We start from the raw sequence: 23,266 nt of genomic DNA, 5'->3' as shown, positions 1-23,266 counted from the left end.
TAGTCACACAGTTGAATTTAAGGTAGAATTTGCAGACTTTGAGCACCATTTCTTTTCTTACACATGATAGCAGGGATTTATATAGAAAGTGCATTTATATTGCTGACCTAGCTTTTGTTTTCAGGTGATTGAGGAGTGGTTTAGTGGCTCTGGTTCTGGGTCTGCTTCTGGTTCTGGTTCAGGGTCTGGTCAGGTATAAACATCTGGTCCCGCCTGATCAGAGGGGCCAAAAAGACAGAATTTCCCCCAAATTTATTTTATAAAAACCATGTTCATTCTCTGCTTTCTTTAAAAAAGGGAAATGTGCAGAAGTGTTGTGTGTGTCTGAGGTTTTGTGTGCATATATTGATTGAGGTATAAAGTGTGTGCCTGTGCCCACATACCAAAAGCTAAATAAGTCCAATTATCCTCAAGCTACAGTTACGGCATTTTGGCAAAATTCTTGTAAGAGCTTCAGAACATGGGCAGAGCTGCAGTGTCTGTTGGGGGAAATGTGTCTTTTGTCTTTAAAATGTTAGAAGCTTTTACTAACAGTGTGAATGGATTGAATACTCACAGGTTTACAGTATTTACTACACCACTGGTTTGGTGCATGAAAGGCTTCCACTTCAGTTCCTGGCAGCCCATTAGCTTTGCAGAATATGTTTTCATTTTAATCAGTTTTCCCCTGTTGATGTACACCTTTGTTAAATAAAAATATGAATGGTACCAGTAATTTAATAACCTGTGCAGAGTGTGCAGTGATGTTAATTCCCCACTGGTTTCTGGAAAAGACATATTTGCATATAAAATCTGAAATGTAAGTAGAGTCTTCTCACTCTTGCAGGGAGCTGATGGAAAAGACGGAGATTCAGGGCCTGCAGGGGAGAAAGGAGACAAGGTGAGGCTGATGAATATTAGTTTGAAACATCATTATTATATATTCTTACTGGTGACAAACACAAGGTACAGTTGTGTACAGACAAACTGGAGCCCGGCCCCATTGGAGGGGGCATAGAGTCCTTTTTTTATCAGTTTCCCAGTTATTGCCATTGACTGATAATAACTGTGCAGTGGCAGGCATGAACTTTTTTTGGCATCTGAAGGGGAACATGTCAGAAAAAGTTTGCGAACCAAAAACTTTGGGAACTTAAATTTCCAATAAATTCTTTACAATTAAAGCCCTCCGATATTTTGTTGTCTCATAGCTTTTATTATGAAGCATCGGCAGTAACTTAATACAACTCCTGCAGCTGAAAGCGAACAATGAAATGAGGCAGAGGTAGAAACGGCAGCACTTTTAAAAACGTCTCCTGGACAGATGTGACTGGACATGTCCAAACTGTCTCTTGCTCCATCTAACGCTGTGAATTAAGGGTTTATTTTAACCAAGCCACCAAAGCTGGTGTTTGTTAGAACACTGGAAAGACAAGCCAAGACGTTCTGGGTGAGTTTTATTTTGCTTCTGTCGAGTCTGAATGAAGATGATGATAAAATGACTGTTTCCGTAAATGCAGTCCGGTGGATCCAGCGAGAGCAATAAAACAGCTGTTTCTGGTTAAACAAAAAAGGGTCTCACTCTTTAACAAAAAGCCTCTCTCTGTAGCGACCCTTTCCACAATGTTGTCAGACACTTTGAATAACAATCTGAGTGTGTCACTTGTGGAAACAAGCTCTTGTATTGGATGTACTTTGACAGGGCGAAATTGCCCCCAGAGATTATATTTCAGCCTGTTTTGTGGCCGACCGGCTGCAGCAGTCTCGCTCAATACTGGACCAATTTCAAAAATTGTTGTCTCCATTAGTCACTTAGACACAAAAACATGGGAAAATAGGGTCCAGGTTGAAAAATGCCAAAGTTAACCTGTGCTATTAACCAAGTGCAGTGGCTGCACTGTTTTTCTGGCAAACTGTTGAATTCATGCATTGACCCACCCGCTGCAAATTATTGTTATTTCCTCATATGTTAGTGTGCAGCACACCAACCAGGAGCTGCTTCCTGCTTGTGTGTCCATGCTGCCTTTTTGTATGAGCTCGCTCTGATTTCCCTCGAGCAGGCCTCTTAGTGCTCTGTTAGCAAAAACAATTACACACAAGCTAAATAACCATCTAACACAAAGAGCCAGGCTTTTAATGAGGTGACCCCACGGACTAATAAAGCTAAGAGTGTAAACAAGTCTGTGTTTCAACAGCTGCTCTGCCTTTTTGTGCAAACAAGAAAGTACAGTCGATCTCTAGTTTCATTTTATTTTATCTGTTTAACAGGGAGAGCCTGGTGCGAACGGGCAACCAGGACCAAAGGTAAAAAAAAATCTTACTTTTAGTTAATTTTATTGGTTTAATTGATTGTTTTGAATAAACTATATGTCGCGTCTTGCAGGGAGATCAGGGTCCTCCAGGGTTTCCAGGCCTGCCAGGCTCAGAGGGTCCACAGGGGCAGCCTGGTCTCAGGGGTCAGCCCGGCCCTCCTGGGCCCCCAGGTCCCCCAGGCAGAAGCTTCACGCTTGACTTTGAGGTACCATCTCCTTACAGTACAGCTCAACCTGTCAGAAATGGTTCGGTCATCAGTTGTTTGCTTTTTTCAGATAAAACTCAAATTGGCAGATTTTACTGAAACATTTTCGGAGACAATAATTTCTCAGACAATCACAGTTTAATGACTAGGAATTTCCTCTCGTTCATTTTTGTAGGACTTGGAAGGATCTGGCCTGCTGGGTTTAGCGCCCTCTAAAGGTCCCCAGGTACAACTGCACTGAGTGTGTTAGCATGAAGAAAAATTTCTAGATGGTTTTTCTAATATCAGCCATCATCAGCAAATAAATTTACTTGTATTTTGTTGCACAGGGTCCTCCAGGACTTCCCGGATCTGAAGGACCGAAGGTGAGATATTTGTGTGTCTGTGATGTCTATGGTATTAGTCAAATTGTGTGAACTCAGTTCCTCTCTTTGGAATTAAAGCTGCTTATACTGTTCTAATAGGTTTAAGATTTAGTGCTAGGGTTAATGTTTTGGTTGGAGTTGGTGAAGGAAGTATTCAGATCCTGTAATTAAGTAAAAGTATTGAAAGTGTTATAGAACTAAAAGTATGTAAGTAGAATCAGGAAAATGCACTTAAAGTATTAAAAGTAACAGCATTCATTGCAAAAAATGTATGCAACTCCAAATGGACAACAACTAAATAAATGATTATTGTCAGTATGGATCAATGAATTGATTGATTCCATTGTTTGGTTTTTAAAAATTCTTAAAATGGCGTGGCAATTACCCAAACCGACACCTTCATCATGCTTGTTTTGTCTAACTGACAGTGCAGACCTCAACATAATTAAATTACATTTCATACAATATACATATGAAATACATTTAGTAAAATAACTGACTTCTGTCGATTGACTTCTGTCAATCGGCTACTTGATTAATTGACTAATCATTTATCTAAGTAGATACTGATGTCAATTAATTAAAGTGAAGCAACAAAGTACAATGTTTTCCTCTAAACTGTGGTGTATTTTTAGTTAAATTAAAAGAAAAGTCTAAGTAAAGTACCTCATACAGGAAAGAAACCCTTAAGCTGGCTGACACCACTTAATTCTGTAGATGTATACTGAATTATACATTTCGGGTAGGTGATCGTTTTGATTTTCTCTTTGCCTCTCACAGGGTGAAGACGGTTCACGTGGCCTCCCAGGAAGTCCAGGTCCAAAGGTGAGTCTGCTGTCTTCGCCCTGCTTTTTGAGATGTTGGACTTATCGCAGCACAGATCAGACAATCCTCTTAAATGTCTGGAACTTTTAGGTCAGAGTAAACCGCTGTAAAGCAAAAGGCCACATGATGATACACTGTCCTCATGTCACCTTCAGACGGAAATGAAGCATCACAATACACTGCTGTGAATCTTGCAACGAAAATTTGACTCTGTTGTCATATTTACTTGATTACAGGGGCATCTTGTAAATGCATTTTGGCACTAATGAAATCCTGGAAGCAGGTTGTCTCATACTTGTGATGTCTATAAATGATGAATGTTTCTCTGTGGTCCCTGCAGGGGGAGCCAGGTGTTATAGGACGACCAGGGTTTCCAGGACTGGAGGGACTGAAAGGGGCCGAGGTCAGTGAACAGATAAACTGTGGTTTCTTCTATAAGAATGCAGACGAAAAACATTTGAGAAGATGAAATTAGAGAATCCTTCAAAAAATGAATCAAATCAACTAACTGTTGATGAAAATAGTTGGAAAATGATTCAATAGTTCATAACTACAACATTCTCAACAAAGAACAACAAATATTCAGGGGAGGATTAAGGATAAAGCAGTGGACAATGCTGCTAATACCTGAATTTCTAGCTGAGGATTTGTGTCTTATCTTACAGGGACCAAAGGGGGACAGAGGTGATCCAGGACAAAAGGTAAAACCAGCTCACACACACACACACACACACACACACACACACACACACACACACACTTGTACACTTGTGAAGTTTAGAGCATTTTGTGTTGCCATTTACTGAAAATGTCAAACGTGTTTTTCAGGGAGAGGCAGGGCGCGACGGGCTCAGTCTGCCCGGCCCTCCAGGACCACCTGGACCACCGGGACCCATCATCAACCTCCAGGATGTAAGTAGCGGCGAGCGTTAATGTCACTTTCTCCTTCAGTGATTGATTTGTTCAGCAGGTCAGTTTGATTACACTGACGACCTTCTCCTTCTCCCTCCTTCGCGTTCAGCTTCTATTCAACGACACAGACAGTGCCTTCAATTTCTCAGGGATTTTTGAAGCTCAGGGACCCGCTGTGAGTATCTGACAAAAAACTTCAGTCACAGGCCAAATGACCGCTACGTCATCACAGAAAAAAGTGTTTCAGTTAATGCTTTCAGCTGTCAGGCGCTCTATTCCAAACAGAAGTACATGACACAAATGAGTTCACAAATATGGATATGACAACATGTAGAGAAATAACTTTAACCTGACTTTACTTGATTTAGATGTGTTATCATAATTGTTATTTCCTAAACGTCTGCAGGGTCCTAAGGGTGACATTGGGTTGCCAGGCATTCAAGGACCTCCAGGACTGAAAGTAAGCACATCTCTACTTGCATTCAGTAGTTGTAAGACTAAATGTAGGGCTGCACCCGACTCGAATCCAATGTGGCTGTTCAATACAAAGATTTGAATATTCACTCCTTTGTTTTCAGCTCGAATTCATGTATCAGCCTACATGAGTCTCATGTTCTAGACTGCCTTGTGTTTTAACGCCTTTCTTCATCATCTGTAATGTGAAAATATCAGATTTACAGTGTGCGCCTTGCTCATCATTCAGTTAAAAAATCCCAACACACCACAGAGCGTCTCGCCTCCCGGGCAGCTGACAGCGCTGTCAGCCAAAGAGGCAATCACAGTGGACAGCAGTAGAGGAGGCTGTACCACGGTCTCGTTCAAAAAGGGATTTAGTCAACTTCACTGACAGTCATCACTGCAGCAGAGAGCGCTGAAGCAGCCCACTGTCCAGTGTCATGCTGCTTCTATCACAGCTACCTTTGTGGTCATTTTGAGACTCGGTTTATAAAGTTTACAGTCAGCCATGCTGTTTCCTGCTTGTTTCTTGTCTCGTGTAGTCAGATCTCCACACTTTGCTTTGGTGCAGCGCTCCTGCATTGCTCTGTGTACAATATCACAGCCAAAAAATATGTTTTCCGACTGACAAAATGCAAGTTGGCTCAGGGTTTTCTCATCTGATGACTCAAATCATTGATTTTCCAGGTTCAGCTCAAACTGAATTATCATTATGAGAGAAAACATGACTAAGATCATAAAAAAGAGCTCAGAGGATGCAAAAACAAAAAGGAATCCATGGCTAAAAAGTGAGACAAAAGTGAGACAGTAGCAATTACAAATTAAAAGGAGTAAAAGTTGCAGTCAATAAAATTAGCAGTTAAATCCTGGAATTGTCCTAAACTAAAGTAAATTCTAAGTATGTGGAATACAGTAGCAGAAAACCAATCATCCTAACTCTGTAGGAATTTCTGGATCCTGCACGGTCAAACAAACATCACTAATACTCTTATTTTTGTGTGGAAATAGTTTAATAGATGCCAAATATTTGTACATGGATGTTGTTTTTGTCCATGTACATATGGTTTGTTTGTTTGTTTGTTTGTTTTCCTGCAGGGTGAAAAGGGTGAGCCAGGGTTTGTCATCGCAGCAGATGGATCCATGATGTCGGGCCTGACTGGTCCAATAGGACCCAAAGGAGACAAGGTCATATTTGTTGCCACAGTGTTTTTTTCTTTTGAGATCCAGATACGTTTCAGTAAAACTTGTCTATAATAAATGTCTATAATGCAATTATAGACATTTTAGACATTTATAAGATATTATAATGTATTTATAAGGCTTTAGAAACATTGTTATAACTTGTAATGTATTACAAGTTCAAGTGATAGTAATGACAGTGTTTTAAAGAAGAGTCCTGGAGAACTGCTCCAATGTATCATAAAAGATTAAAAATTCAAGCTTTCTGAAGTGGAATAATGTCTTATAAACTTCAATAATCCCTATAGCATGACTTGGTGAACTTTATGTAAAGTTACATAACTGTATAAGGTTATTAGCTATTGTGTGACACTATAACATACTTATGATGTGTCTAGAAGGGAACCCAAGATTTGTGAAACTCTTGCATTTGCACTTGATTCAGCACAGCAGCGCTAATTTCATCTTTTTTATATACTTAGTTGACTTTATGTTCAGTTTTTTAAAAATGTTCAGTTTTCAGTCACTGTTTTGACAAAAGTGTTTATATTTATATAAATCTAGATATAAATCTGTTGCGTGCAATAAGCATGTTTGGTGTTTGCATGTTGTTCAGGATTTGTGTATCAGTGTAAACAGCTTATTGTGTCTTAAAAGTCTAAACATATCTACTTCACAGGGTGATAATGGTTTACCAGGAACACCTGGAATTATAGTAAGTATTAACAGCAAGAAAAGCAAATCATTTCACTTTTTAGGTTTTCTTACACAATTAAAGGTCCAGTGTGTAACATTTACTGGGATTTATTGGCAGAATAAATACAAATGGAATATAATATTCATAAGTATGTATCTACTCAGGGTGCAGGTCCTCTTCCATGGAGGCGGCCATGTTGCACCACACCACATGTTTCTACAGTAGTTCACTGTTCACAACGACGTGTTTGCAATCTGCAAGCTTACTGCAAGATGCCGCTAAATCCTACACACTGGTCCTTTAATTCTCAGTTGTTTCCACAGCTGCTCATGAAGGTGCTTGAATGAATTTAAGAAATCCCCTCAGTCACTTTGTTTTATTCCTAACAGGGGCCTATGGGACCACCAGGACCCAAAGGAGAATTTGGTTTTCCTGGAAGACCTGTAAGCACCACAAACCCGCCAGAAATTTCACACTATAACTTCTGTTAATGATTGGTTCTTAATATTTATATTATCTGTGTTCCTTTCAAGTAAGAGGTGTTCACCTTCTGCTATGAAAAACCCACAGTCTCAACCCACAGTTTAAGTGTTTTTTCTAAAAGTTTAATGTTAAATTAAATCACACATTGACTCAGTCAACAAATTACCTAATTTCCTAAATTTCCCTGCGGACATCATTAAAGTAAAATCCAATCTAAGTTCCCATACTGTTAAACTTACATACTTAAATGCTTTTGTCTGTGTAGGGTCGTCCAGGAATGATGGGACCAAAAGGAGAAACAGGGGATTCTGTCGGCCGCCCGGTGAGTCGTAATAAAACGATTTATTTGTGGCAGTTTAATGTTGATATTACCTTTATTACAGCAAGTTTTATTGCACCTAATTTTCCCCTTTTGATAAAATTATAGTTTAATTTTTTTCTGTCTTCCTTACATTTTTTGTTTTCTTGTCTTCTCCTTCTGCCTTTTTAGGGACCTCCTGGTCCTCCTGGGCTGCCGGGTCGCCCAGGAATATTCAGCTGCCCCAAAGGAGTAAGCACACACACACACACACACACACACACACACACACACACACACACACACACACACACACACACACACACACACAGTTCTGACTCCTTTGTCCTCAATAATTTGGTGTGTTTTATTCATCTATGTGCTAACTGTCCTCTCTCCTCTTCTGGTTTCTGAAGACAGTGTTCCCCATCCCTCCGAGACCCCACTGCAAGAATGCTGTAAGTTTCAGTCCATGCAACCATACTGCCGATAAAACATGTCTTCTATAAGTGCAGGTTTTCATTTCTAATGGCAAATTAAGTCCTATAACATCTGTCATCCTCCTGCTTTGTTTCTAATATAAATCATATTATTCAAAATTATTCAATAGTTGAAATGTTGTGTAAAATGTCAGTAAAAGTAGAATGCATAATGAGTGTATATTTAAAAAAAAAAACAATAATGTTTCTCCATTTTAACATTAGATATTTTGTTTTTCTACTGTATTCAATTGAATATAAGTCTAAAAGAATTTGCAATCAATCAATTCTGATGTTTTACACAACGTCCGAGATTTTTGGAGTCGAGTGAAGAATGACGGTTGAACTGCGGGTTTCCATCCGTCTTCATGAAACTTCAGTTACAACCTCAGAACTCCATTTATGTATCTATAGTGCACAATTTTTCCCACAGTGTATGGAGGCATGACCTGCCCTGCTCTCCTTTCCTCTGACTGCCTGACCCTGACATTCCCTAATCCTACCCAGTATCACTCCTCATGCCTAAACCTAACTAACCCAAACCAACCAACGAGTACTCGTCAATCAGGCAGTCAACCCTGAGAGACAAGTGAAAAACAAATTTTGTTCACCTTTTTCTAAGTCTAAATCGTAATTGGCTCTATTTTGCTGTTACCATTAAGGTACATTTCTAGTCAAAAAATAATGTGGCCAAAATGAGAACTACAACAACAAACACTTAAAAAAATAATCCTGACAAATGTTTTATTAACCTGTTTTTCACAGATGAAAAAAAAGTAACTTAGAAAAAGTATCCTGGCAAAACATCCTGTCACTTCTTGACAGATGGGAAGAAATTAAAAAGTACATTTAAAAGATTATCCTGGAAAGAAAACTGGAGAGAAAAAAAAATAGATTTAGATTTAGATTAGACAAAATAGATTTAGTTTTTCTCACTTGCCTCTCTTACCATATCATACACAACTCTTAATCATAACCTCTCTTTCATTACCATCTCTGCCTTCTTTCACCTCTGTGTACAAATAAAGTGCATGTGTCTCTGTGTAACACTGGTACTAGTTCACCTTTTATCACTCAGAACTGTTCGAGGATGGTTCTGAAACATGCCTGCATGCTGCATGTCCGAGCTGGAAAGCTGAGTGTTCAGTGCCAAAACAGTCATGAGGTAGTACTCAAATCACATCCACAGTAAATCTATGTGTCGTTTGCATGTTGATTAAGATATTAACAATATCGATTGGATGATTTGTCATTTGATAATGAAATATAATGTGACAGCTTTTCTATTGTTGGATAATCATACTGATAATTATTCTGAAAGGAGTACAAGCTCTGTCCTTCCTCACTGCTGTTAATATATTTCTGGTCTTTTATTTCAGCTTAATCCAAATGGAACCATTGCAATCGGTAAGTTGGGTTGTCTCTTTTATTTTCCATAAATTATCTGTTTTATTGTGTTTTTAACACTGAGCTGTAATTAGTCAAGTAATCAATTAGTTGATTGACAGAAAACCAGCTTGTTTGATAATGTACTAATCATTTAAGTCCTTTTTCAAGCATAATATTGTTCCAAGTTCTCAAATTTCTCTATTTTCTTGGTTTTGTATTATAATAAATTTAATTTTCTTTGGTTTTTTACTAATTGTTCTTAAAAAACAAGATATTTGATGAGGTCACCCTGTGCTCTAGGATATTTTTTACTGTTTTCTAATGATCAATCGATTGAGAAAATAATCTGCAGATCAATCAGCAGCAAAAGTAATAGTTTGATGCAGCCTTTAATTGACTGGCTTCACTAAACACTCGATATAGTAGCAGTACAACAAAGGTTTCTAACATGCTTGTAACATACATAGTTTTTTTTTAATTTTATAATCAATCTCTGCATCAATGAGTCAAGAGGAAGGAAAATTAATTAGAGATGTTGGCTTTTTGTCTCCAAGGAAACTGTCAGACGGGACCAAAAGGAGAAAAAGGAGAGAGAGGCCCTATTGGGCCACCCGGGGCACCATGTGAGTCAACACGCATAAACTGAATAAGATCAGAGAATAATAGCTCTCGCACTGAATAGACAATTTGATTAAAAACAAGTTTGATGATAAAAACAATAAATGTCACCGAAAAGTGTGCTTTGATTGGTTAAACTAAAGGGCTGATGTTAGGACATTTTATATTGTATTTTCTCTCTACTTTCCCCAACATTTCCTAGTATTTAAAAAAAGTAAAAACAAGTACCACCCTGTGAATAAACTAGAGTATTAAGAATATTTTTATTGTTCCAACTAACTTTTCTGTTTCCTCTGTTCTAGTCACGTTTCTTCCCAGGGGAGGCTGGGTGAGTTTCATATTGAAGTGCACTTTTAAATCTTGTTTTGGGACATGCTGCCTTCATGTGCCGTGGGACTTTCTGGTTTTAAATGTGTTTTTGCCTGCGCATGTAACAGCAGGGGGCAAGAGGTGACGAGGGCATGAAAGGAGAGAAGGGAGACAAGGGGGAGGCAGGGTTGCCCGGGCGACCAGGCATCCCTGGGAGGCCAGGACTTGTGGTGAGTCAAGTTTCCATGGATACAGCTCATGTCATCTTTGTGACAAAAAAAAATGTACCAAAGACTGATTTAAATGAGGTTTTGGGGTGTTATTGCCGTGTGGCATGTTTGATGTAGTCTCAACACCTTACTTAGGTTTATATTAATATATTTATGTTACTCAGGTTATGTTCATACATTTTTTTTGAAAATGTTTTGTCTGTCAGTGTAAACCAAATACAGTTTATATATAATGTAATTTATAAATGAAAATGTCATTGCCAGTTCAATCAATAATGACTTCCTGACACATTTCAGGGACCCAAAGGAGAGTCTGTGCTTGGTCCAGCAGGTCACCCCGGGATGCCAGGCTCACCAGGTATGCCAGGCTATGGCAGACCTGGACCAGCTGGCCCCCCTGGGCCACCGGGGCCTCCAGGACCCCCTGCTTCATCCTCAAGATATGGTTCAGGTACAGTTCATCAGTCATAAATTTTTCATACAACTGAGTGATTTCATGGTGCGTCATCAATCTGAAGGCTGGCCATGTTGGCGATACTGACCATAGACAATATATTTGAGCTTTCTGCGAACTTTCTACGATATTAACTTTTTGTAGGGGTCGTAAACACCAACCTGATTATTTTGGGGGGTTGCAACTCAAAAAGGTTAAGAACCACTGATCTGTAGAAAGAGTCATCAAGGTTTGCATATTGTTCTTGTAGCTGATGAGACCAAACATAATGAGCCGGTATGAAGGTGTTGATATTTCTGTGAATGCAGCTTTGACCATCGCTGGCCCTCCTGGTCCTCCCGGACCCCCCGGACCTCCTGGACCTTCGGGTAACACAGCATCTGTAAGTGAATCTGTCTCTTGTGGGCATGTTTTTGAACAACATATAAATAATTCACCAGCATGTCATGAACATTAGCATGATCACGCACCACCAGCGCATAAAAATCATGCATTGCTGCAGTAAAATCTATACCATAACACTGTTTCCACGGATAGCTGCAGTTTTTCTCTCTTCTGCTCTTCAGCTGAAAACATTTTCAACTCGTGAGAGTATGATGCAGAACACCGCCAGGGATGCAGAGGGAACGCTGTCGTACGTCACAGCAACAGGAAGCCTGTTCCTCAAGGTTTCCCAGGGATGGAAAGAGATCCAGGTACATGTGCACATTAATGTCAGAATAGTCTTGTAACTATTTAGCAGCAAAATGAAGCAGTAGTGACACAGCAGATAGAAACATACTCCAGAGCTGCCTCTTTTAAAAGTGCATGCATGTGGGTCAAAGCTTAACCGATATAGCAAATAAAATGGTATAACAACAGTTAAATTGCTTTTCTGTTTATTACTTGGACTGATTTACAAATTATGTCGGCATTGAAAAATAAAAGCTGCAGATCCTTGTTAGTCATATTTCTGTGACTTATTCCAACATCACTACTGGATACTGGACACATATTTGAAGGCCAAACAGCCTCTTTATTGATAAAAAGTTTGAATGTTTAATGAACCACTGCACAGAAGAATTTCATTTGACTTTTCTGTGTTTTGTTTCCACAGCTTGGCAGTTTGATCTACCTCGCCAATAACATTATTCCACAAGATGAGGTACTTATTGCTTCTTTTTATGGCCTTTTGCTAAGTAGAAAATATGCTACTGTGAAATGTTGTAGTGCATATGCATTACTTATTCATTTAATATCTGTTTTCAACTATTCATTCAGCCTCAAGTTGCATATCAGATAAGAGGACACACGATGGAAAGAATGCGTTCAGTTAATGAAAGGGTAAGTGTCCATTAAAGAGTATATTTTAAGATAATCTAGTTGGCGTAATTTGGCTCTTTACAGTGGACTATTCTGCTACAATGAATTTTGGAGATGGATGCTTTGAAATACATTATGTCACACATGCTTTTATATAACGCATGCTTTCATAAAAATTAAGGACAATTGACACTTCCTACTTCCTGCTCCTTTTTGTTCTGTACTCCAGCCAACTTAATGTCGCTTTTACAGATCTCCTACCAACATATTTGACCCATCTTAAAAATGTAGTTTTCTTTTTAACACAAACAAGCCTAGCACATAGCATATCTAAGTACAGGAAGAACAGGAAAAGAGAAAGTTTCCACTGATTACCAAGGTTGGTCAACTGTTAATGGAGCACAGAGCAAAAGGAAGTGGGACTTAGGAAGGTCAATTATATTTTATATGGTTTTCGAAGCACAGTTCTCTTCATTTGACTTGCAAAAACTTCAAATGTGTTGTTTTTGGTCATTCAAAACACATTAAAACTGTGAAAGTGTACAGCATGTTGATTTTTAGCACATAATAACCCTTACAACTCAAGACTGTGAGGTGTCATCTATAATCCTTTAACCTCACACTCAGACAGGACTCTTCTTTCATCTATACTGGATTAACCACCAATGTGGTGCTTCTCCCTCCAGCTCACCCTGGTGGCCTTGAACCAGCCCCACTCAGGCAACATGATGGGGCTCAACACAGCTGACCGGATGTGTTACGAGCAAGCCAAGGCGATGGGTTTGCCTCCAAACTACCGCGCCTTCATTTCCTCTCAAAGGCAAGACCTGGTCCATGTGGTCTATCCTGGTTTCAGGGAAACTCTGCCAGTTACCAACCTCAGGGTGAGTCTTTTTATCACTACTTACTTTTACCATGTAGGACGAAATACTTCAGGCTGCATCTAACCTTTTATGTGTGTCTTCATTTAGGGAGATGTGATGTTTAGGAACTGGCGGTCAATTTTCAGCGGTGACGGAGGGCCAGTCGATGCCAGGATACCCATCTACTCCTTTGACGGCCGGGATGTTTTAGCTGACCCCTTCTGGTTAGTAAACTTGATCGACACCATGCTTGTTTGTTTTGTCCCTTTGTTGTTATTTTTATATTGTCTGTCATACTCGTTAATCAGGTGGGTACAAAAAAATATTATGGGTACATCTCTAATATCCATCTTTGCTCTCATGTATCTGTCAGGCCTCAGAAGAGCATCTGGCATGGCTCCAACAGCAGGGGTCTCCGAGTGGTGGACAAACACTGTGAGACCTGGCGAGCAGACCACATGTCCGTCACGGGCCAGTCATCGAGCCTGACCTCGGGTCTGCTCCTGGGACAACAGACGCGCAGCTGTTCCAACCAGTACATCGTTCTTTGCATCGAGACCCACAAAAACCTTTAAATCCCCCCGCCCCCCCCGTACCACTCCACCAAGGAACCATCCCAGCCTCCGTAAACGCTCAGCACTCGGGGGGGAAAAGATCTGAGTGTCTTTCGGCCTGTCTGTGGTGCTACGTGTAGCATTTTGAGGACCACATTTAACACCCTGTTGTTCACAAAGAGGATGTTGCTTCTTAGTTTTCTCCTCCTTCTGACGTCACTCTCTGAGGAGCGAGAGGGTTGTTAAGAAGCAGGAACATCTTGAAAACAACCAAGATTTAACCTGGGAAGGTGAGCTAACATGAAGATGATAGTACACTGTGGAACTGGAATCATTTCGTGGATTGGGTGCGATCTAAATACGCACCTTCAAAGGAACGTCTCTGTGTTTTAAAGCAGTCCAGAAAATCTCTTTATATTCAACTTGGTGGCACATAATGTAAAATGCAAAACAGAGCCTGACACTTTTCTTATATTTAATCATGACAATAATGCTAACATCTAAAAGAGAATGTGGTAATGATTTATTAATGTTAAAATGATACACGCAGCACCTTTAACTTTTACTCAAGGAAAGTGGACAGACACATCTGTTCCCCACATAGTCACCCAGATGCGTTGAGGACGTCTCTTTTTCAAGCTTTTTCAAGAGACCGCGGGGCTGCAGGAGCCTGAACCTGTCCTGAAATGTGGCAATTTTTTTTACCAAATGACCAATTTGTGATGGGAGCATAAAGAGCTACTTTCACTGTTTTGTTTACAGGTTGTTGTGAAGAGTTTTTTTTTTTTTTTTTTTAATTCAGTAGAAGTTTACTCAATGTTTTAAGGACAAGAAGCTTGTCCCTCGTCCAACAGTGGGACGACCAGACAGCCAGTGTTGCCACCAAAGTAATTTTTAATGCACTGTACTTTATTTTAAAACTATTTTCTAGTTCAACATTTTCATCCTTGAAGGTGTCGTTTGTGTTGTAGCTTTTCATCTTGGTGATCTCACATCTTAGCAGCTCTAACTCTCAATAGGCTGTTTAATTTAAACTCAATGATTTATTTATACCGTCACAGCACATAACATGAAATCAGATGATTAAATTTAAGAATGTAATTTATCGTTTTGTTATTTGTCAGATGTTTCTTCTCACTTTTTGCCTCCTTTCTATTTGTTTGTACAGTCTTTTTTTTTAACATTTATGTTGACAAGTCAAAACAAAATTTCCACCTCGTGTTGAGATACAATTTGAACCGAGCTAAATATTTTCATGCAGACGAAAAAAAGAATACTATAAAAAGAAATTTCAAGGGAAAAAGTGAGAGCACATGTTTTTGTATAAATATTGGTGCTTTGTTGAATAAAGTTTTCTCTTTTCATAACCGGTTCTTGTTTCATTCTCAGGTCGGCACAGAATAACTCCAATACCTCTGACTGCAAGTAACAAATCTTTAGTGAACAGACATGCACTGTTTTTTTTTCCACTTGGTGCCTCTGATTCTGCTTCTTTTCACTTGTAATGGTGGAGACAGAAGTTTCACTGTACTTTCATACTGCACAAGATATGAGCATCCCAGTGAAGTACTTATGCAGAATATGTGCTTTGAAAAAATAGAAACAAACTGCTTGGGTTTGAATTAGAACCCAACCAATAATGATTTTTTACCAGATTAATATCATTTTTAGAAACCCAGCAACAATATATCTGCCATTATTTGTTGTTTGAAAAGTACCACATGCAACCACACATACAACTATTTTGATAAAGCTGCACCAATCAATATTCTTCTATAATCAATGGCTCAAATGATGTGGAATGTGAAAGGGGTTGCTCATAGATAAATCCACAGAGAACTCATTCACTGGGTGTTTTGGTGTTTTGGTGTCTTTCTGCTCATACATGCTCACACAACTTTTCTGTTTTTGTTCAGTCTTTCCACTCCCATCAGCCGCGTTTTTTTTAAAATGCCTTAAATCAATCTTTGGTTTTTATTTTCTGCTATTTTGTGGTACTTGCTGGCTAACACACAGTATAAACTCATGTCAGTATATGTTATAAGATATACTCGACCAAAAACTTGGCCATGTGTTACTAGTCAGGCATTTGTTTGAATCTTTCAACAACTTGAAGAGACACACAAAATATAGGAGTACATTAATGTAATCATTCAAAAATGTTTTTTTATCATACAACTGGACAAGCGTTTGAATCTATTATAACTGCTGTAATTCAATTTTTTCTGACTACAGCTGCTGTTATCCACAAATAAGCAAATGAAACAAACTTTTCAGAACCAACATAAAAGCCTACAGTAGGTTAAATTCAACACATTGTTCTTGGTGGAGGCCTCTGTGAACCCAAATCCACTTTACTCTTCTAACTATGGAAATTAGACTTTTGTGTACATAATAGTAAGCATATAAAAAGAAATCTGATTTAATCCACATCTGAAATAATGTCATATAAGTTTTTGTACACTTTCCTGTCTTGGGTTTGACTCGGGTGTGTTTATGCTCAAGATTTTTTAGGATAATTATACAACTAAATCCACAAACCAATAAAAAAAAAAGCATGTCAGTTGCTTTGTGTGTTCTGCTGCTGCAGCTGCTCTCTGAGTCCGAGCCAACACAACAACGAGGAGCTGAAGCCGTTATATCACTCCTTCATTACAAACAGAGTTTTAATCTGGCTCCACTGAAAAGAAAAAAGTTCTCCCACAGGACACTGGAGTCGCTGGTCTACCGCTGCCTCAATCCGCAGCAAGCGACGGTAGTTGCTGTTGTTGAGCCTGGTTTTCTATTAATCATGAAAGTTTATTTTCATTCACTCATTTTTGGTTGCCTCTGTGGGTAAATGGACATAATAGTATTTTACAATCCTACCAGTGTAGTAGAGTAGTATTAGTACACTGTACTGAATACCTTACTAAATATGATTCTTAGATAACTTTGTTTTGCACCGAAGGTTAAAGGTTTTGCAAACAGTATCCAAATATAGCCCTTCACCAACGTATTTTCCTTCCAAAGGTCTCTTTTGGGGATGTTTTTTCTCTCCATGTCAAACAGCTCTCAGCTTGTACCGCGCTGATAAGTCAAAGCACACGATACAGTAGAGGTACGGTGGGTCTTTTTGACAACGTGGACATGAAGGCACTCCAGGTAACTTGCCGTTTAACTTTTATTTTGGTATTAATCAAAAGACTGGAGAGAGTTTAAACACACAAACTGTTGTGACTGTGATGTGAAGGTGCTGTTTGTGCTCCTCCTGACTGCCGCGGCAGCTGACGGTCAGTCCTTCCATCCCGGCAGCTGCCCCCAGCCATCTGTGCAGGAGAACTTCAACATTACAAAGGTAAAATAGAAGGAACATTATTCTCATCAAGTCTGTTAGTTATTCAATATAAACCGGCAGAGGTTTAGTGTCTTATCCTGAGGGGCTGCCATTAGAACGCAGATGCCAACTTCTGATTCTCTTTTTTTAACTAAGTTTTTATTTATTAATGAGGTTTGTATTTATTCTTAAAATTGTACTGTGGCTTTTATTGCTTTTTTAACTTCTTGCTGTTTCTCTTTGGTGTTTTTTGTGTCTAGGTACTTTTAATCCATTGTTTTACTCTGCTTCATTGTCAGTGAGGTTTCTATCTCATTGTATTTCCGAGTTAAAATAAAGGATGAATGGATGAATGGCTCAGTCTGGTGACCAGCAGGCTGATTAACAACCTTTGTGCTCCTCTCCTCCTAGTATTTGGGTACCTGGTATGAAATTGAGAAGCTCCCAGCTGTGTTTGAAAAAGGAAAATGTAACCAGGCCACATACAGTCTTCTCGATGATGGGACGGTCAAAGTCCACAATGCAGAGCTGCTGTAAGGACTGAAAAAAAAAAAAAAATGGTAACACTTTATGTGAAGGGTGTGCACCCTGGCACTTTCATAACAACGTCATGACATGTGTCATGAACGTGAAGGGGTCTTTATAAATGCTTATGACTGCTGTTGTTAAGTAGGACTCGGACAATACTTCCAGTTTGATGCTATCATGATACTTGGGTGCTGATTAAATATATGTTGATTCTACAAGTATTAGATATTATGATTTTCATGCATGAACTACTTTCTTTTTACAGTAGAATCTCCCTGAACTACTTTCTTTTTGATAGAAATAAAATAGTTCCTACATGAAACTGCTCACAACAAGGTTTGTGGATTATTTTGAGCAACCAGTTCATGATTTTTGGAAAGAGACATTGGTTTTTCAATTTTCAAATGTATTTCTTTATTTATTTGGTTTTGACCACCACAAGCTGAGAGCCGTTTAGTCCCATTATGTTGGAGAGAAGGCCAACATCTCTATGGCCAATATCTTCAAAAGTCTTAAACTCATACTAAAAAATCTAGATTCTATCTAAAAAATGTAAATCTAAAATCTAAATTTTTGATTCTGGGGTAGACTGTCCTATCAATGTCAGGCTGTCACAACAAAGACATTTCAAACAATGTCAACTTTGCATTTAAAATGATATTATTGACCGACCAACACATAATAATACAGTCACAAACTTTTATAAGGACTCCTTCATGTTCATGAGAGGTGTCCTGACTGTCTCATGCACACCCCTTCACACAAAGTGTTACCATAAAATGTTTACTTAAGTTCTTTGCTGGGGGTGCTGGGAGGGTGTACCTTTCACTCTGCATATGTACTAAGCCCGGGCGAATTAGCATTTCTGGTACTGTTGCACTGTAATTCATATTTACATTAGTTGTCTTCTTCCCCCCTTCTGTTTGTTCAGGTCTAACGGGAAGATAAACTCAATTGAGGCTGTCGCCAAAGTTAAAAACTCATCCCAACCTGCTATCCTGGATGTCACCTTCTTCAAAGGTAAAAGCTCACAGTGGGTGTGTTTTGTTTTAGTATGTCTGACTATTATAATACAACAGAATACCTTACAGTACTCTATGATACTGTATCTAGGTGTTCCAGATTCTCCCTACTGGGTCCTCTCCACAGACTATCAGTCATACACTCTCGTCTACTCCTGCACCACCTACTTCGGCCTCTTCCACATCGACTTCGCCTGGATCCTGGCTCGCGCTCGGGCGCTGCCTGAGGACCTCATCAGCCAGTTGCATGAAAAGCTTACTGCCGCAGGTGTAAACACAAACCGCCTCACAGTCAGCAATCAGACTGGTTGTGATGTCCTGACCTGAGGCGTGATCAGCGAAGAGAAGAAGGGAAGCAAAACTGCTGTAAACCTGCTTTTCAACTGTGGTAGAAACTAAAAGTACTTTTTGTTTACATCAAATGTCAGAGCAATATGTTTGTTGATTCAGCTTTGAAGGCTGAACATTAAAATTAAAGTAAACCATGCAGCCATACTGTTAGTTTGTCAGTGTCGAAACAATGGACAGAGTTCATAATGTCCCACTAATAATTATAGGAATACATTTTCTGCTTGTAATGACGATGCATTTTGTCTCTTAAAGTGACAGTTCACACTAAAATCAAAAACATAGATATCATCACCAATATAACACAACTTGAAATGCTCCATTTAGTCCCATTATATTGGAAAGAAAACAGACATCTCCACCCCCAGTTTGCCAAAACTGTGTAACTCACATTACAAGACTCTAGATGAATAAAAACCACAACAGGTCAGAAAAAATTATTTGATTGAGTTTGGCGTGAACTATGCCTTTAAGACCTTCCAGTCCCACTCTACAATTCTCTTTTATTAGCTGCACTGTAAAAAAAAAGAAAAAAAAAAAAATTCAAGGCAGCTTACTGCAATAGATTTGTGAGATTTGAGCACAACCCAAGCTCTTATGTTTTGAAATAAACCTATAATCTTTAGATGAGACGATTTACTTTTGTTCTTTAGATAAACTTGAATCTTTGAGTTTTAGAAACTTTTTAATTGAAAAAATGAAAATATTGTAATTTTAACATTATTCACTTTTACCTCACTAAGTTAATTTTGAAATACATTTTCTTTGGGTGTTTCTAAAACTCAAAGATTCCAGTTTATCTGAAGAGGAAAAGTAAATTATTGTAAAAGACTAGTGGTTGAAACTTTTTCAAAAGTAAAGAAGTTGGGCTAAGTTTTCAAAAATCTATTGCTTTAAATTGCCTTAAGTTTAAGTTTTCTCAACTTTCACAGCATGGAAACGCCCGTGTTGAGTGCAGGTGAGGTTAGTTCAGTGGGTGTGGTGATAATTAAATAGTTTCTCAGTATGTCACGCTACCAGTGAGGACAGCTCTGCAAACAGAAAGCTTTACACCTGCACAGGAGATGGACATGATTGAGAGCGTCACGACAACATCGCCACAGATCTGCATCCACAAACAGATGGAGTCAGAATTTACAACAGGTAGTTATAATAATGATGTTTTATATAATCTAATTAAAGTATCTCAGCTCGTACATGGTCACATAGTTTAGTAATTAATGCAACACAAAAGCGTTTGCACTATGATGTGTTTGAAGGATAAAGGAAAGTTAGATCGGCTATGACGAGCCCTGGTTATTATACTTCATAAAAACACCCAATATGGAGTTATAATGACCTGTCTGGTGTGTGTAGAGATCTGTATGGTTGCTGTAAGTGTCTGGTGGTGTTTTCAGGTAATTTAAGAAAGGTAAAGACAGTGAGTGGCCTTCGAATAATGTAGGAATGTAGTATTATTTATCCAATATGCTCAGTAGAGTCATTATTGGCCGATATTGACCTATCACAGCTATATCAGTCAGTATTGTCCAGGATAATGAATCCTGTCCTGTTTGTCCCATAAATTAACCAGTATTGTGTAACATGAACAACATATAAGTCTGTGAAAATATTCTGATCAAATCAGAAATGTAGGCTATAGACTAATTCCTGCCTTTAATTTATAAGAGAAAATGTCCTCTTCTTCATTTTTTTTTCGTAAAATGTGAGTTTTGATATATTTTTGTCCTGAATTTCATTCGTTCTCATCTGGCCACCCTTTTTTTTGCTCATTTACATGCTAAAATAGTTATTGCAGAGCCAGTTTTTCCAAAAACCCCTAATCATATTTTACGTCATTGACTAAAACGATACTTTAAGTTAGTCTTCGAAATAAAAGTATCAGTAATGCTTAACCGTTAAAACGAGGAATTATATAGCTCTCATCGAAAATAACGTTCCTCCCAATACCAGATATTTCTATATCGTTTAAATAAAGCTTTTTAGATATACTTTTTACATTATCTATGATGTGAGCAATGAAGGAAAGAAGTTTAAAAAAAAAACAAAACTATTTTAACTATAATAAAATATTTATCACCTCAGAAGATATAATACAATATTGTATGAAGGATACGATTGCATGATGCTGTTTAATTACTATTTTATTTGTGAAAAAACGATCGTTTAAAATTTGAAGTCGAACGTCATGCTTTTATTCTGAAGGAGCTAGTCCGGAAGTGCTGTGGTTAACGGCAGGGAAATGACGACACTCAACTCTGTTAAAGGATGTTTTACACTTAGAAAAATGGCATTGTTGTTGTTTTGCATTTCTTTATCTTGTCTGCCTTTTTATTCCTCAGCCGACGGAAATGAAAGACCCATCATAGGTAAGTTAATTGACACGTTATTTACGGCAATATTAAGTTTAGTTAACTTTTATTTTGGGGCTAAAACCTCCAACTAACTAACCGTACTGCTGCTGTCTTACTTCCGAAATTGACACCATGTTTATAGGCAGACATGTCGAGTCACGTGTGTGTTTAACCTGCTTGTGTTTTGTCTTTTTCAAGGTGTTATGGCTCAACCCTATCGTTTCGCAAAACCAAATTATAATGCCTACATCGCCGCCTCTTATGTGAAATACCTGGAGTCCGCGGGAGCGAGGGTCGTGCCTGTCATGTGAGTTTACTGCAGGGCTCCTACGCAGTTTGGACTTTTAATCATTTCCAGGTCTAGTGTGGGGAAAAGTATTTGTGTTTCCAGTCTGTTGCCCCTGTTCTGCTTCCTAAAACAGACCTTATCAAGTTTTTGCCTCAGCCAAACACCCGTTACATGTCTGCAATGTTAAATAATTTGATGCAACATATAAAAGAACAACACGAGATAAATGTATAAGAAAGAAATTAGACATGTTGTAAGAATATTTGAACAATGTCAACACAGAATACCTATAACACACACACCAAGGGAGTGTGTTTCACTGTGTACAATAAAAATATAAAATATTATCAAATATAAATAATAGACAATATAAAATAGGTCAGATAAAAAGCTTAATAGAAAACAATAATAGGCCTATCCTTGAATGTAAATTTGACAAAAGAGAGACTTTTTAATGTGTGTGTATATATGTATGAATGTATACATACATATATACACATACAAACATACATGTATGTATTTATGTGTATATGTATGTATGTATGTGTATATATATTTCTATGTATGTGTGTATGTATGTGTATATGTATGTGTGCATATACATGTATGTGTGTATGTATGTATATGTATGTATGTATGTGTATATGTATGTATGTATGTGTATATGTATGTATGTGTGCATATACATGTATGTGTGTATGTATGTGTATATGTATGTATGTGTGTATGTATATGTTTGTGTGTATGTGTGTATATACACGTATGTATGTATGTATGTGCGTATATACATGTATGTACATACGTACATACATGTATACATACATGCATATAGACACATACATACATACACACATACATACATACATACATGTATGTGTATACATATATGTATGTATGTGTATATATGTATGTATGTATGTGTATATGTGTATACATACATAGTATTTATGTGTATATGTAGTTTCTAGGTATGTTTGTATGTATGTATGTGTATATGTGTATACATACACACATACATGCATGCATACATGTATGTATTTGTATGCATGCATGTATGTATGTATGTATGTGTATACATACATGTATATGTATGTGTATATGTATACATGTATACATATACACATACATACATACATACATAAATGCATGTGTATATGTATGTATGTATATGTGTGTATATGCATGTATGTATGTGTGTATGTATGTGTATATTCATGTATGTATGTGTATATATGTATGTATGTGTATATGTATGCATGTATGTATTTATTTATTTATTTATTTATGTATTTTTCTATGTGTATTTCTATGTATGTATATGTATATATGTATACATACATACATACAGACATAAATACATGTATGTATGTATGTGTTTATATTCATGTATATATGTGTGTGTATGTGTATATGAATGTATGTATGTGTATATGTATGTATTTATTTATGTATGTATGTATGTGTATATATATGTATGTATGTATGTGTTTGTGTGTGTATAT

The 23,266-nt window shown here is 37.9% G+C and overlaps 3 protein-coding genes across 4 annotated transcripts in view; all 3 read left to right on the top strand.

Annotated features, from left to right (window-relative positions):
- The window catches only part of LOC146307786 (uncharacterized), an 81,802-nt gene extending 66,528 nt beyond the window's left edge, over window positions 1-15,274 (top strand). The window contains exons 16-45 of the mRNA XM_084746968.1: window positions 827-880; window positions 2,245-2,280; window positions 2,360-2,494; window positions 2,670-2,720; window positions 2,824-2,859; window positions 3,640-3,684; window positions 4,025-4,087; window positions 4,350-4,385; window positions 4,513-4,596; window positions 4,706-4,771; window positions 5,003-5,056; window positions 6,148-6,237; window positions 6,911-6,946; window positions 7,318-7,371; window positions 7,677-7,733; window positions 7,902-7,961; window positions 8,126-8,167; window positions 9,267-9,353; window positions 9,568-9,595; window positions 10,132-10,200; window positions 10,498-10,523; window positions 10,636-10,734; window positions 11,032-11,185; window positions 11,497-11,570; window positions 11,755-11,883; window positions 12,285-12,332; window positions 12,449-12,511; window positions 13,177-13,374; window positions 13,462-13,577; window positions 13,727-15,274. Coding sequence (XP_084603094.1) covers window positions 827-880; window positions 2,245-2,280; window positions 2,360-2,494; window positions 2,670-2,720; window positions 2,824-2,859; window positions 3,640-3,684; window positions 4,025-4,087; window positions 4,350-4,385; window positions 4,513-4,596; window positions 4,706-4,771; window positions 5,003-5,056; window positions 6,148-6,237; window positions 6,911-6,946; window positions 7,318-7,371; window positions 7,677-7,733; window positions 7,902-7,961; window positions 8,126-8,167; window positions 9,267-9,353; window positions 9,568-9,595; window positions 10,132-10,200; window positions 10,498-10,523; window positions 10,636-10,734; window positions 11,032-11,185; window positions 11,497-11,570; window positions 11,755-11,883; window positions 12,285-12,332; window positions 12,449-12,511; window positions 13,177-13,374; window positions 13,462-13,577; window positions 13,727-13,928 — 2,292 coding nt within the window. The 3' untranslated portion in view covers window positions 13,929-15,274. The remainder of the gene's footprint in view (window positions 1-826; window positions 881-2,244; window positions 2,281-2,359; window positions 2,495-2,669; window positions 2,721-2,823; window positions 2,860-3,639; window positions 3,685-4,024; window positions 4,088-4,349; window positions 4,386-4,512; window positions 4,597-4,705; window positions 4,772-5,002; window positions 5,057-6,147; window positions 6,238-6,910; window positions 6,947-7,317; window positions 7,372-7,676; window positions 7,734-7,901; window positions 7,962-8,125; window positions 8,168-9,266; window positions 9,354-9,567; window positions 9,596-10,131; window positions 10,201-10,497; window positions 10,524-10,635; window positions 10,735-11,031; window positions 11,186-11,496; window positions 11,571-11,754; window positions 11,884-12,284; window positions 12,333-12,448; window positions 12,512-13,176; window positions 13,375-13,461; window positions 13,578-13,726) is intronic.
- Window positions 15,275-16,895: 1,621 nt separating this feature from the next.
- On the top strand, window positions 16,896-19,151 carry LOC146307785 (apolipoprotein D-like). The gene is made up of 5 exons (XM_084747487.1): window positions 16,896-17,051; window positions 17,140-17,244; window positions 17,635-17,756; window positions 18,683-18,771; window positions 18,865-19,151. Exons 1-5 carry the CDS (start codon window positions 17,037-17,039, stop codon window positions 19,098-19,100), a joined length of 567 nt encoding a protein of 188 aa, XP_084603613.1. The 5' UTR covers window positions 16,896-17,036; the 3' UTR covers window positions 19,101-19,151.
- A 969-nt stretch (window positions 19,152-20,120) lies between these two features.
- ggh (gamma-glutamyl hydrolase (conjugase, folylpolygammaglutamyl hydrolase)) overlaps window positions 20,121-23,266 on the top strand; it is a 26,955-nt gene continuing 23,809 nt past the window's right edge. The window contains exons 1-3 of one of the 2 annotated variants that reach the window (XM_084747486.1): window positions 20,121-20,264; window positions 21,464-21,490; window positions 21,674-21,782. In XM_084747486.1, the coding sequence (XP_084603612.1) occupies window positions 20,186-20,264; window positions 21,464-21,490; window positions 21,674-21,782 (215 nt within the window). In that variant the 5' untranslated portion in view covers window positions 20,121-20,185. Of the gene's footprint in view, window positions 20,265-21,204; window positions 21,491-21,673; window positions 21,783-23,266 lie in introns of those variants that run through there. The other variant, XM_084747485.1, reaches the window with a different exon arrangement.

The sequence above is a fragment of the Lutjanus erythropterus genome, chromosome 21 (assembly GCF_056507025.1).
Source record: "Lutjanus erythropterus isolate fLutEry1 chromosome 21, fLutEry1.hap2, whole genome shotgun sequence".
Lineage (NCBI taxonomy): Eukaryota > Metazoa > Chordata > Actinopteri > Lutjaniformes > Lutjanidae > Lutjanus > Lutjanus erythropterus.
Note: the sequence above shows the minus strand (reverse complement) of the source record. Positions and strands in the feature narration are given on the sequence as shown.

Bases quoted from the DNA above. Each gene is read 5' to 3' on its own strand.
- LOC146307785 (XM_084747487.1), top strand. The intron at 17,245-17,634 runs GTAAAATAGAAG...CTCTCCTCCTAG, and splicing joins AGAACTTCAACATTACAAAG to TATTTGGGTACCTGGTATGA. The intron at 18,772-18,864 runs GTAAAAGCTCAC...TACTGTATCTAG, and splicing joins GGATGTCACCTTCTTCAAAG to GTGTTCCAGATTCTCCCTAC.